The following is a 15,128-nucleotide window of genomic DNA, read 5'->3' as shown; positions in this document are numbered from 1 at the left end:
GTATGAATAGTAAAGCCGCCATTATCTGAACTGTGTGCATCCTTTATGAGGCCACATGCCAATGTAAGTCATACACAAAGAAGCATTTCTCATACAATTGTTTGGAGCAACTACATTTATATCCTGTCCTTCCTCCAACTAGCTCCAGGTAGCATACATAATTCTCCCCCACACACCCAATTGTACCCTGTTGCTACGATATTCACTTTGTATGTGTACCACAATCTCCTAAGAGCAGAAACAAGTTCAGAGCAAGGCACTTTGGCTGTACAGGTGGCATAAGATTTCTTTGGCAGAGATGAATGCCAGGGCAACATTTTCATCTGGAGTTTCTGCAATCATCCAGCAGTCTTTTGTTCATGGAGTTATCTCCAGCTGTTAATACATAACGACATAGATCTAAAGAACTGCAAGACTAATTCCACAAGCCCAAGCAACACATTTCAAACAGCAAGCGAGCCCCAGTGACACATGTCTGCAACAAAGGGCATTTTCTGAACTTAAGAGGTTGAGAGGATAGATGGAAATTCAAAAGAGGAGGTATAACATTCCCATTAAGTGCATCCAAGCCCTTCAATATGCCTAAAGTCACACGCTGAATCTCGGCCAACTGGATTTTTCCACATTCTTGTGTTAAGTAAGAGCGGCCATTATCTTTCCAATAACAAATTATGCTGCCTAAACTGTTTAATCACAAGGAGTCCTGCGATTAGCATTTCATTAAATGCAAGGAGTATCAAGAGAAACCCAGAATTTTTACTTGTCATCTTTATTCAAGTATTTCACAGCAGTTATATTACAAATTACAGTAAAATGTCCAAAATATCCAAAAGTTCAAAAAAAATTAAATAATTTACTTAACTAATGCAGAATGAAGTCAAGATGCAAAAAAAAAAGAGATCAAGTGAAACACAATCCTGAATACAACTTATAAGAGAATCCAAAATTTATCATAGCTGATGAAGTAAGCTTACTTAATCAAAAAGCCGACGCACATGAATGGAAGCAAACAACAATACATCCCCCACTGCCTAAGTAAACCAATGTACAATACAGAAAAGAAGCAGGTAGAAGGAGCCCAGATTCAAGCTTAAGGTGAATTTACACACAAAAAAGGGAGGGAGAAGTGATGACCAGCTGCAAGACCTGCCATTCGGAATATCAAACAAAGCCAGAAATGACCCTCCAACTTAAAAAGTATGGTAAGACAAGGTATTAGAAAACCAAAACCAAAATAAAACCCTATAATAAATACATTGGCATATGAGAAAACTCAAGCAACAATACCAAGGACACAAAACATAAATTAATCACAGGTGAAATTCAAGCTTGCAAATACAATTAACTCCACAGCCATGTTCATCTTAGAGCAGTTCCATCATTACCCCCACAGAAATTTAACCTCCATCTGGCCCTAGGAAAAGGCCTTTGCACAGGAGTTCATTGGTAATATTCATAACAAGGAACAGGAATTGATTTGTACAGATTATTGCCAATTTTATGTGGCAAAATAATAGTAACAAAAATACAGAGAGTAAACAACTTGACAACATGGATAGATTAACAGGTTTAACTCTACAACCACTAAGCTATTAGTAAAGAAAAGCAATACATGTTTTAGTGTGGTTTTGGAGTCAAAAAGGGTGACTATATAATTTTAATGTTGCCCACTAACACATTTATATAAGCTAATTCTTCTGAAAAACCTAAACATTTAGGAAGCAGTCCTCACTTTCTTATCAACATTCAAAACTACTAAAGTTTTTTCTCTCTCTCTTCCCCTTAACTGACCAGTTGGAAGCATTTTCAATGTTGGATCTGAATTTAAGACACTCTTTTCAAATTATCTGACAACTATATTTAAAGGATTTAAACTTGTACAAATTTAGTAACCTGTTAAAAATGTATGTAGTCTCTCTTTTCACAAGTGCTGCTGCTACTTGAACAAAAGAACCTTTAAACTACAATATTTTTTAAAAATGCTGCAAGAACCTGAGACTTGCAAAAAAATAGCTTTACCAGAAACTTACTACAAAAAATCTGCTACATTTCATTTCATCAAATCTCAAAGTTTTGTAACAATTTCCATCAAAATACAAAATGCTAATGGTTTTGACGGCGGCAAAAATATCCTAGACGGGTGTCATGGCAATAAATACTAACTTAAAAGATGAAAAGTTCCCCACAATCAAATTTCTAAAATGAAAGAACTAGTTCAAGATGCTTTTCATTTTTAATCGCACTTTCCCACCAAAAATACAGCACTTCTACAGGAGTCGCGTTTGAAAATAGTGTGACTAAAATGCACATTAGGAACGAAGACAAGTGGTGTTTGAGGGGGCCTGGAGAAGGCTTGGCTAAAATTAGGGTGCTTGCATGTACATTCTGACTGGGAAGGAGGGGGAAAACTTTGGATTACTGCAGTAGCCCAGGGCTAGAGTATGGTTCAGAGCACAAGCATGCTACTATGAAGTGGTCTAGTGACAAAGTACCTTCGCTTCGGCATGTAAATGGTGGATTACAGCCTTCCGTAAACACTGGTGGTAAGTAAAATACAAAAAGCTGAGGTAGCTGAGTATCTCTGCAGTAGTCCAAGGCTGTCTTTCTTTACTTAAAGCAAAACCTACTGGGTTTCGTATTTTGGAGAAGACACTCTTTCGGATTATATATATGTATATATAAATGGATAACTACCTCTTATCAGCTCATAAATCCACCTGATCTCCTCCACGTTGCTCTAAAAGATCTCAGAGGGGCTTGTGGAGCACAGGAGGGCCTTTTGCAACAGACTTCGCAACGCCTAAGAGTGTCTCCTCTTAATTGCCAAAGAAGAAAATGTTTCAAACTGTTGTCACGTCATTCAGCTCTAGAGTTCTGCAGTCTTTACAGGGCATCCATGGGTCCAAATCAAACAAAATGAAAGGCCGGTCAGTTGCTTTCTACTTAATACTGCTCCATATGGATTCTACTGAATGAGCCGGGCGTAATTCATTTTTAAAAAGGCTAAAAGACTGCAGCGCAAAACCGCCACTTCTCTGCCTACAGCCACCCAGCAAGTTACATTCCCAAATAATGGAAGCCAGTCTTATACCTTCCAAAATAATGGACGTTTAGAAAGAAAGAAACCTGTTTTTAAGAACTCTGAAGAAATAAAATGGAACATTAAAAAAATAAACTACAGCCACTTTGAATAATTACTGCGAAAGCCTCACAGTGTAATTTGTTTGAAAAACAAATATACTTGTGGAATAAATGCATCTTACCATTTTGAGATAACATGGTTATTTCCATAATTTAGGTTTCCAGAGAGCAACACAGACATGTTAAAACATAATACTGGCTGCCATTTTGACAGTGTGGGAACCTGAAACTGTTCTTTGGGAACACAGGCTTTTGAAAAGAACTTTCTAACTCTGTCATTGGCTACAATCCCAACCATTTTAATAGCCTTGTCCTCCTCCTCCTCAACTGACTAAAAAGGCACATTGAAGGCAGCTCCAGAGAGCCTCATCTTCACATTATTGTATACCAAAGTTAATTCATTTTTCTAACCACAATTTTTTCTTTCACTGCCAGCTTTAAAAACAGGCTTCTGTCCATTACCTCAGAGAAAAAGGGAAAAGTAAAATTCTTTTAAAAGTTGCCCCCTTAAAAACAATTACATCTGCTTTATCCAGTTTGTTGGCCTGTTCCATTTTGCCTGAAGCTTCTCACAAGACAATGCATGTAGACAGCAGAAATAAGAGCAGTTTCTGTAGCACCAAAAATCTCCCAAGTTGTGGCATTATATTCTTTATTTATAATCAAGATACAAATATTATGAAGTTCCGTTTGGTTCTTGTAGGCTGGCTGGTTTCAGGTACCTGAGACAATAGCACCAAATTCATAACAGAAAGTGAGACAAAGAGCGAGCGTGTTAAGACCAAGGCTCTGCACATACTTGGTGCAACTGGAAATCGAATGGCTCAGTAGGCTGCTCTCCTGTAAGCAGCTTATGAAAAGAAAAACCTGCACATCTTGAAGAGTTCACAGGAATGTTTCGAACATATGAACCGTTCTTTCCATCTCCTGAGAGGAAATCAGAACATTGGTTATTCAGTGAAAATGACGAACGGGAAATAGTTTAACAACAACAACAACAACAACAACAACAACAACAACAACAACAACAACAACAACAACAACAACAACCGACTGTGGATTAATATGGCACCTTGGAAACCTTAAGAGAAATATGTCACAAAGAGCTGGGAAAATATTAAATTGGGACGTCAGAAGAAGAGGCATATTGGACTTCTGGAGTGACAAAAGTAGAAGGCCTGGGGGGACAATTTTGGAAAATACCACCTTGCAGAATATTATTTACAGTCAGAATTATTCTGGAGTGCACATGTCAAATATTTTGAATAATTGTTTTATATATAAGTGGCAGATAGGGAAGCAGAAGAATCTTTTTATCTTTCTCTATTTTCTCCTTTTTATGGTTAGTTTTTTATCTGCCTTCTATTATCTTTATATTTATTCTCTATAAGTATTACTTATATGCAGGTTTTAATATTTAATATTGTAACAAATGAGAGGGAATTAGCTATACCTGCCATTTCTGTGGGTAGGTCAAGAACAAAGAAGGGCTTTGTACATGGTTATAATAATAATAATAATAATAATAATAATAATAATAATAATAATTTATTATTTATACCCCGCCCATCTGGCTGAGTTTCCCCAGCCACTCTGGGCGGCTCCCAATCAGTGTTAAAAACAGTACAGCGTTACATATTAAAAACTTCCCTGAACAGGGCTGCCTTAAGATGTCTTCTGAATGTCAGGTAATTATTTATCTCTTTGACATCTGATGGGAGGGCGTTCCACAGGGCGGGCGCCACTACCGAGAAGGCCCTCTGTCTGGTTCCCTGTAACCTCACTTCTCGCAATGAGGGAACCGCCAGAAGGCCCTCGGCGCTGGATCTCAGTGTCCGGGCTGAACGATGGGGGTGGAGACGCTCCTTCAGGTATACAGGACCGAGGCCGTTTAGGGCTTTAAAGGTCAACACCAACACTTTGAATCGTGCTCGGAAACGTACTGGGAGCCAATGCAGATCTCTCAGAACCGGTGTTATGTGGTCCCGGCGGCCACTCCCAGTCACCAGTCTAGCTGCCGCATTCTGGATTAATTGCAGTTTCCGGGTCACCTTCAAAGGTAGCCCCACGTAGAGCGCGTTGCAGTAGTCCAAGCGTGAGATAACTAGAGCATGCACCACTCTGGCGAGACAGTTTGCGGGCAGGTAGGGTCTTAGCCTGCGTACCAGGTGGAGCTGGTAGACAGCTGCCCTGGACACAGAGTTAACCTGCGCCTCCATGGACAGCTGTGAGTCCAAAATGACTCCCAGGCTGCGCACCTGGTCCTTCAGGGGCACAGTTACCCCATTCAAGACCAGGGAATCCCCCACACCAACCCGCTCCCTGTCCCCCAAAAACAGTACTTCTGTCTTGTCAGGATTCAACCTCAATCTGTTAGCCGCCATCCATCCTCCAACCGCCTCCAGGCACTCACACAGGACCTTCACTGCCTTCACTGGTTCTGATTTAAAGGAGAGGTAGAGCTGGGTGTCATCTGCATACTGATGAACACCCAGTCCAAACCCCCTGATGATCTCTCCCAGCGGCTTCATATAGATATTAAAAAGCATGGGGGAGAGGACAGAACCCTGAGGCTTGGTTTGTTTGCACACCTGTTTTTCCACTACTCTGCCAGTAGAAAATCTGTATCAGCTGGCATATTAGGAGACTTCCAAACCAGTGTGTCATCCTGCTGAGCTATCTTTGTCTTTGCTAGCGGAGTGGCATCTATGTTACTTCCTGAAGCCCCTCAGCAGATTTCCAGCTGAGTTTAGGATTGCTCCCTGAGTAATAGAACCCAGGGCTTGACAAAAAACTTCTGCACAGTGAAATTTGGTCAAGAAGCCAAATGCCTGTGACCTCCACAAAGTGGTTCAAATCACTAACACATGAAACTAAAGAGGACTTTTGGTAGATATTTTGGTGGCTCTGAAGCAACACTGACTAAAGAAGCGTGTTACAAAAAATAATAATTATTAAAATGTTGTGCAAACGTACCTCTACAAGCTGTGACTTGTCATAATCTTTACGATGCCGATAGATGCATTGATTAAGGAGGGAGTATAGTCTCTCAAGCTGGTCAACAGTCAGGTTATCGCTTTTTTTAACCAACACATCAAGTAAATTCTATAAAAAGATATTGGCAAGAATCCAGGGTGAAGTTTATAAGGAAAGTATGAATCAGATTTCCTTCAAACGCTTAAGGAAGTGTTAGGATAAAAAATTAAGAAATGCTATTAAGATTTAAGATTACCTATCCAGCCACCCTTACCATTAATCTGTCATGGTCAACAATGACAGGAGGTACGGGATCCAATTGCTCCTCCTCTGGAACCTGTGCCAAAGCAAATTTGCGAGGTTTCTTATTTTTCAATGTACCTGAAATTTTAAAAAAGCAAATATCAAAAATCAGGACACATAAGGTAACAATTAACAGCAGCATTAAATTCCAAGTGGTCCATTAATAATTTTTATTTTATTTTCAAAGTCTTAAGTGGCTCCAAGAACACAGGATGGGAAACATCTTTATCCAACAAATAGTGAGCTGATGTTGCTTTAAATCACTACAGACAAGCTTTCTGCCAAAATAGGAAGCATCTGTTTCAATGAAAGTAGTATAGATTTACTTGACTACAGGATTAGAACAGGGATAAATGATGAATACACTGCATACCTTCTTTATCTGATGATTCAGCTTCTTTAGTTTCAGTATCTATGCCTTGTGATTTCTTCTCGTTATTGCTGCATTGTGGTACATCGGTGCCAGACTGTTTTAATTGTTCCTCGTCGGGACTGTCACTCGAAGCTTCGGGTTTTTCCTTTTGGGGATCGGCGGTTGCATTTTGTTTGGGAATGGACACGTCAGGGATGGCAGGAGGCAAAACAGCATTCGGTGACTCACATTCGCCATACCGACACTCTGGGACAGCAGCTACTTCAGAGGCCTGGCCGTTTAAATGGTCCCCCTTGAACAAGGGCTCCTCCTTCGATTCCTTTTCTACAGTCAGAGTAATCTTCTTACTTACTAACAGGGACTCGTTGGAGCTCTCTTCTGTGGATGGAATACTGTTTTCTTTCCCGACTGGCCCATTGTTCAGTGTCTGTTCTCCATGTATATCCATGATATCGCAAGACGACTCATCATTTGTCATAGAGAGATCGCCCGTTTCTTCTCCATTCTCTTCAATGCAGTCTGTACTTCCCTCAAGTTCCCCGTTCTCCAGCATCTTGCTGTCCTCCCCTTGGTTTTCATCATCTGCAAACTTGGCATCATCTTCGTCTTTCTTCAAATTATTCACTTTTCTCTTCTTAATAATGCCTTTGCCCCACTGTGAACGTCGTCTTGATTTCCTCCTTAATCGAACTGAATCATGAAGAGATAAAAGTTTCCATTAGAGATGCAAAGATTTGCTTAGTAAGCAACGGGCAAGGTATCAATAAAATCAAGTCTATTTATTTTAATATTTTACCTTGCCTGGCCCAAAGGTCATCCAAGGCAGCTAATTATGATATAAAACAACATTTAAAAAAAACAGTAACACTTTCTTAAAACACACACACACACAAAATCCTAATACAGATAGCCAGCCCTCTAAGGCTTATAACTCCTGTTTATGCTTATAACACTTAGTATATTTGAGTTTACAAAAAGTAAAAAAAATAAATTTTAAAAAGTTTCTGACTTTATTTATCCATTTCATAAAACAACAAAGAGTCTTTTGGGCCCATAAAAAGACCAACAAATTTATTGTGACATAAATGGGAAATGCTGACAAAGATTTCTAGTGTTTACAGAGCAATATTTCAGTACCTTGCCCTTCCAAATCTATCTGGATTATCTAAATACTATGCAATTAAACAGTTGCCAAGTCTGAGAGAGACTGTTTATAGGGGGCATTTATTCCAAGTAATGTTCTGCAGACCCTTGTTGTTCTCTCACACTGGCTATTCACTGCTCCCAAGAGAGAGTTACGCCTCCCTAAGGAGAAAATTGGGAGCATGTCTTATTTCTTGCAACACAATTCTGTGGGCCTTTACATAAATAGTACAATTTTTTGGTCACTGCGCTTCAACAATTTAATAGAACAATGCATGTTCAAGTAGTAGTTCAACAACTATCTTTCCCAGAGACAGCTACTGAATACAGCTATCAAGTAACCCATTTAAAGATGCAAAACAATGTGCTTTTGACACCATCTACTGGCAACAGCAAGGAACAATCCCATGTTTTAAAAAGTTCATTTTCAACATGTTCTATTCTCAAAACGTGTGCAGGCAGTACTGCCTTTCCTGTGTAAAAACACCTCAGTGTGTGTCAAATGTGACCACAGTCTTTTATTCATTTCACAATGGTTTGCAAGGCAAACTGGCAACAGACACAAACATCCATGCACCCTCATCCCTCTTTTTACAGGGCTATATTCTAGCGCAACATGGTTATATGTCCAACAGGTCGTCTTTCGTCTAGGCTTAAGTATGGCTTTTATACCAAGGGAATCCACTGAAGAAATTTTATTATGAGAGAGAGCTTTGGTTCTCTCCAGAAGCTCCCATTTTCGGCTCTAGACCTTTGTTTTGTTTTTATTTTAAGGAATTTACACACTACCATTTTCACCCTTAAAGGTAAAGGTAAAGGGACCCCTGACCATTAGGTCCAGTTGTGACCGACTCTGGGGTTGCGGTGCTCATCTCACTTTATTGGCTGAGGGAGCTGGCGTACAGCTTCTGGGTCATGTGGCCAGCATGACTAAGCCGCTTCTGGCGAACCAGAGAAGCACACGGAAACGCAGTTTACTTTCCCGCCGGAGCGGTACCTATTTATCTACTTGCACTTTGACGTGCTTTCGAACTGCTAGGTTGGCAGGAGCAGGGACCGAGCAACGGGAGCTCACCCCATCACAGGGATTCAAACCGCCGACCTTCTGATCGGCAAGTCCTAGACTCTGTGGATTAACCCACAGTGCCACCCACGTCCCTATTTTCACCCTTATGTCCCATTAAATCACACAATATACAAAATTTAAAACACAGATTAAAACATCAGAGATCAGAACATGGTGCAAAAGGTCTCCTAAAATACATCCGTTTTAACCTGATGTCTGAAACTTAGTAGGGACTTTGCCTGCCTGATTTCTAATGGGAGCTCCGTTAGAAATGCACGCTCAATTGGTAGAGCATAAAACTCTTAACCACTAGGTCATGGATTCAAGGCCCATGTTGGGCAAAAGATTCCTGCACTGCAGGGGGTTGGGCTAGATGATCCTCATGGTTCCGTCCAATGACACAGTTCTATGGTTCTATGAACTGGACCCACTACACTGAATGGACAACTCCTACTGGATCTGGGGAGGGGAGAGGAGATGATGATATTAGAGAACGGGTGTCATGGGAGGCTGTGGGGGAAATCGTCAAAAGTTGCCTCCCATCCTCTTCCATTAGAGCAGTGATGGCCAAACTTGGCTGTCCATCAGTTTTGGGACTACAATTCCCATCATCCCTTACCATTGGTCCTGTTAGCTAGGGATGATGGGAGTTGTAGTCCAAAAACAGCTGGAGGGCAAAGTTTGGCCATCCTCTTGCAATAGAGGATGCCTCTGCTAGCTCAAAAGCCTTCCCATAAGTGCAAGGATACCAACTGGATTCCATCCACACTAACTACCAGACCAGGACAGCATGCTTCTTTAAAAAGTATTTTTCATACTAATTCTAATATCTGAAATTGTTCAGTGAAAAACTATTTCAGTCAAACCTTCTTCCAATCCACTCTCATAAGGAATTTTAGTAAATTGACACCTAACTCAACGGATGAGTACTATTCTGGCTATCTTATAAAAACTAGCTGAAGTAGTAATAGCAATTAGGTGAACGCTTCGTTTTTTAAAAAAAATGTAATAGGAGATGTGTGCCAGATATATACTCATCTTGTTTAGAGCTATGCTTATCGCCTGGATAAAATGGTCTGAAATACTCACATGCACATTTATTTGCAGAGTTGTGCCAAACTGACATTGCATTTTTTTGCCTGTTCTGGAATGCCTCCTCAATTCTCGTTTCTGTTTTCTGTACAGTGGAACCATGAGGATTTATTTGGTCTGCCGTTACTGATAAGCCTGTGTACAGAAGATAAGCATACCTATTTTAATAATCTCAGCAGTATTAACTGCCCGAGTTATTAAAAGCAGCCTGGAATAAAGTATAACATTAAAAACTTTCGGTGATTAAATTAATTTCACCAGATACTCCCAAACATCTACATCAAGAATATTTGCTTTTCCCCCAACAACGGAATGTATGAGACCCGCAGTATGAAACCTGACAGTTCAAACTTCTCTGTTTCAAAGAAAATACTACTTAGCATTTATATAGGGCTTCCCAACTGGTGGCCTGCCGACCCCAGGGGGTCAGTGGCACCATTCACATAATAAAAACTACCATAGAGATATCAAAATTTTCAAAAGTAGAGGGTCCATGGCTTCGCTTTTGAAAAACCTGAGGTTGCCCAGTACTTAGCTAATTGAGAATCACTGCTTGAAGAGTGTTCATAGCTCATCATAAAAATTAACCACCTTCACACATCATGCCAAACCTTAGTTTAGTGTGACGTGTATGAGAGTAGGAATGAAGAGCAACATGCCTTTGGGCTTGAACAAGGTTTCTTATTTGCCTCTTTCCCCGCATGACTGTGATGAGTTATTTTGCTTTTGCTTTTTCTTAACTGTGGTTTCACATGTCATGCAAACAATGGTTGGTTTCAAACAACCCGACCTCAAAATGTCTGAACTCCTGGCAGCACAGCAGGTGGGTTCATGTGAATCTGAGGCTTGCTGCTGCTCATTCCTATGGAACAGCCTGAAGTCCAAACACAACCATTATATGTTGCAAGCCTTACAATCACCCTGTAGTGATTGTATTATTGGTCAGTATTATTAACCATGTCATGCAGATAGGGGGCTGTGGCGGAGGGGAAAAATAGATTGCCTCTAGGTCCATCAAGTGATTCTATGGTAAAGGTTAGATTCAAACACTTTGCTCTGAATAAATGTGGAGAAGTTTGCATTGCTAACTACTTAACTCTACAAGGTTCCTAACATACCGTATTTTTCCATCTATAAAACGCCTCCATCTATAAGACGCCCCCTATTTTGGGGGGCTCCGATTTTAAAAAATGGAGGGTGATGTATCTGTGTATAAGACGCCCCCAATTTTTGACATTATTTTTTAGGGGAAAAACCTAGTCTTATACACGGTACTCAATTCTGATTTTAAAAATCAGCAAAATGGTTTTACTTTCCGTATTTACTTATTCCTTTGAATTCTAATTTCTATAGAATTTACAGTACACAAGACATTTTACAACACTTTTATCATTATTTTTCTTGACAACTATCTGAGGAAGATGAATACTAAAAATGTGGTTATGAGCTACTAAAAGTGGGTTAATAAAAAGTTTCTTGAACTGGCCCCAAAACTTTCAAACTGGACTTAAAGAATCTAAATCTAAATAATGTGAACCTTGAAATGCAACATTTCATCAGATTTTTTTCTGGTGATAACTGGTTTCTTAGAGACTGTGCATTTATTGATCAAGAATTCAATTGTCATTTGTGTATTGTGTATCATATATAGTCAATGTATTTTTTAAAAATTATAAGAATACCTCTCTTTTTTCTTGCTTCCTTTACTTCTTCACACATTTTATTGAACTCTGGATCAAGCTCAGCAGCAATGATAGCATGTGCAGTGTCCTTCAGAGTACAGGCTCGGTGCCTAATGATTTTATCTGGAAAATCAACATAAATTTCATTTTTAACAATCAAAAACATCTAATTTATTTCTTTATTTATCGTCTTTGTGTAACAGGACCGCTGAAGACAATGACAGAAATAAAAGAGAAAACAATTTTTAAAACAGCTCAGAGTTAAATTAAGAGCCATAAAATAAGTAATATCCATATAAGTAATCAAATGTGGAACAAATATGTTTTAATCAGCCTTCTAAGACTTAACATTAGTGCTGCTTAACAGGCATACTGATATGTATCATGCTTGCACAACTTGCACTCTAAGCTGAATATCTTCATTATGCTACTCGACTGCCAGTGAAGAACTGTTTTCTGTAAAACTGGAAGATCAAATTACATGGTACCTTCACACCGGTGGGTCATAAGCTGTGCAGGTCTGATTTATAAAGACTTCACGTGTCTATGTATGTATGTATGTATGTATGTATGTATGTATCAGTTCTATCAGCTTTGTCTTGAAAGCTTTTTGTTTTAAAAAATCCATACTTCCAGCTTCCAGTTTGGCTAATAAACACTTTACTTTAGAATACCTGGGTTTAAATATTATGTCTGCATTCCTACACATTTAGGTTCCCAACAAAATCAATCAGATGTAGCTTTTAAATAAATACATATTGAGATCCAAATGCTTCTTTAGGCATGGCAAAGAAGTTAGGTGAGCTCATTGAATTTTTTTACTTTTTTCTTTGAACAGTAAGACTCCACTCCATAACAGAAATTGCTTGCGAAAGCACCAACAGTTTTAAAAGCAAAAACAGATGAGTGCCTTAAGACCTCCCTACACCTACCTCCTTAGAAATAGCATTACAACAGCAGCTGTGTTTTAAAACCTTTAGTACAAATGAAATTTGATATTTGCTTAATTTTGGTCTGATAATTGACTTTTATCCTACACCTAATTGCCATACCAGCAGTATAGTGCAATGGTAGGGTAATAACAAAATCACACAGGATTAGTTAAAGACTTTCGCTTGGTGACAGCAATGAGGACCCAGGAGGTCATTTGGATTGTTTTCTTTATTTTCTCACAGTGCAGGATGTAGCCTATGCTGCTACATTCATTCATTCAGTAACTAATAATGAGTAATGTTAGCTTTTAACCAATTTGTATAAGACACAGCTTATACAAATAGTTGAACTGCAACTGAATACACAATTAAATGTGATGTCATGTTTAAGTTGTTTTTTTTAAAAAAAAAATCCTTACCCCCAGGATCTTTGTCAGGATTATATTCCAATGCATTGCTGCATATGAGATCTATGTCTATTAGGAAATCCTTTGCAGTTAAATAATTGTGCTTATCAATTTTACTTATTACTGTAGACAGGTCCATCGGCTCTCTGATAACTTCAAGGTAATCTGAAACCTATAATCAAACAGTGACACAGAGTGACACAAAAGTGACACAGAGATTTATGCTAACTTTAACATACTCAGCACTATCATTTTGTTTTCGAACACAGTAATTCTAAACAGTTGAAACCATGATAAGAAATAATGCTGGAACAACATTTGTTCACCCCAAGATTCATCACTCTGATTTTTACCTGGCAAGGAAAACTTCTATCAAAGCTCTTTTGTTCTGTATATGTAAGTAATTTTCATTTTTAAATACAGTGGTACCTCGGGTTAAGTAATTAATTCGTTCCGGAGGTCCGTTCTTAACCTGAAACGGTTCTTAACCTGAAGCACCACTTTAGCTAATGGGGCCTCCTGCTGCCGCCGCACCGCTGGAGCACAATTTCTGTTCTCATCCTGAAGCAAAGTTCTTAACCTGAAGCACTATTTCTGGGTTAGCGGAGTCTGTAACCTGAACCGTATGTAACCTGAAGCGTATGTAACTCGAGGTACCACTGTATTCTGTAAAGAGAGAAAAAAGTGCAGGACCTTTCAAACACAATGAAGAAGGCCTTATTCACACATCTGCTTCCAAGACATACACAACTACTAGAAAGTTCCTGCAGTCAGAATCATAAGAACATTGCTGGATGCCAATGGCCTGTCTTGTCCAACTTCCTGTTCTCAAAGCGGCCAACCAGATGCCCAGGCACAAGAGCACCTTTCCCCTCTTGCCATTTTCAGCAACTGGTATTCAGAAGCATTACTGCATCCATCATCATGGCCAGTGGCCCCAGACAGCTGCATCCTCCTGGAATTTGTCTAATCCTCTTTTAAAGCCATCCAAGTTGTTGGCCGTTCGCTGACTCCTGTGGAAGGGAGTTCCACAGTTCAACTAGGCACTGCGTGAAGAAGTACTTTATTTTATCTGTCCTGAATCTGCACCGCTCAGCTTAAATGGATGTTCATGAGTTCTAGTGTTACGAGAGAGGGACAAAAACTTTTATCCATCCACTTTCTTCATGCTGGGAATAAAGTATGTATGCTTCTATCATGACTTACTTGCCTTTAAGCCAGGCTTCCTCAACCTCGGCCCTCCAGATATTTTGAAACTACCATTCCCATCATCCCTGACCACTGGTCCTGCTAGCTAGGGATCATGGCAGTTGTAGGCCAAAAACATCTGGAGGGCTGAGGGTGAGGAAGCCTGCTCTAAACCAAAAAAGCTTGAATGCTGTGACCTTTTGTCATAGGGGAGTTGCCCCATCCCATGAAAAGAAGAGCCCAATATAGATTTTACATTTGATGGGCATTTAATATTTGAGGAAGAGGGGAGATGAAACAGATTCAAAGACCGAAATTGCTTGGAAGTCTAATTGCCTAAAGATAGCTTTGGCCCAGATATAGCTACCCAAGCATCTGAGGCCCTTCTACAGGTGCCCCTATCAAATAGGGCACAGTATGTAATCCTCACCTAAGAGGAGGCCTTTATAGCAGGTGAACCGCAATCATGGAATAAAATAATTTTAAAAAATGCTGTAGTTCTTTGGCATACCTCTGGAGCTCCATGCAGTCAAAGGAATGAGCTCCCACCACTGGGGAAAAGGGCTGAGGTTTGTCCCTGCAGTTGCGCTGAGGTCTGGACAAAGTTTTGAAGCATCAATACTGTTCCATTACTTCTGAATGCCCATATCAAAGCCTGTGCAATGTGGGAAACAAGACCCTGCCTGTCTCTCACTTTAGGCTGGGGCAGGCGCTACAAATGTGCACCCTGGAATAAAAACTACAATCATGCTGCAAAGTGCATTTGTGAATCTCTGGATCACTTTTAAAATGTCCCTGAGGAATTCTACTGGTCCCTTCCTCCCT

General features: G+C 39.7%; 1 protein-coding gene across 5 annotated transcripts in view; it reads right to left on the bottom strand.

The window, feature by feature from the left end:
* Positions 1 to 750: 750 nt before the first annotated feature.
* ATAD2B (ATPase family AAA domain containing 2B) overlaps positions 751 to 15,128 on the bottom strand; it is a 57,875-nt gene continuing 43,497 nt past the window's right edge. For all 5 annotated transcript variants that reach the window (XM_053380846.1, XM_053380849.1, XM_053380848.1 and 2 more), the window contains exons 22-28: positions 13,128 to 13,287; positions 11,777 to 11,899; positions 10,092 to 10,229; positions 6,794 to 7,483; positions 6,392 to 6,498; positions 6,118 to 6,246; positions 751 to 4,068 (exon numbers count right to left, since the gene is read on the bottom strand). In XM_053380846.1, coding sequence (XP_053236821.1) covers positions 4,027 to 4,068; positions 6,118 to 6,246; positions 6,392 to 6,498; positions 6,794 to 7,483; positions 10,092 to 10,229; positions 11,777 to 11,899; positions 13,128 to 13,287 — 1,389 coding nt within the window. In that variant the 3' untranslated portion in view covers positions 751 to 4,026. The remainder of the gene's footprint in view (positions 4,069 to 6,117; positions 6,247 to 6,391; positions 6,499 to 6,793; positions 7,484 to 10,091; positions 10,230 to 11,776; positions 11,900 to 13,127; positions 13,288 to 15,128) is intronic.

This window comes from Podarcis raffonei, chromosome 3 (assembly GCF_027172205.1).
Source record: "Podarcis raffonei isolate rPodRaf1 chromosome 3, rPodRaf1.pri, whole genome shotgun sequence".
NCBI classification, from domain to species: domain Eukaryota; kingdom Metazoa; phylum Chordata; class Lepidosauria; order Squamata; family Lacertidae; genus Podarcis; species Podarcis raffonei.
The sequence above is the reverse complement of the archived record's forward strand: the minus strand, read 5'-3'. Positions and strand labels throughout refer to the sequence as shown.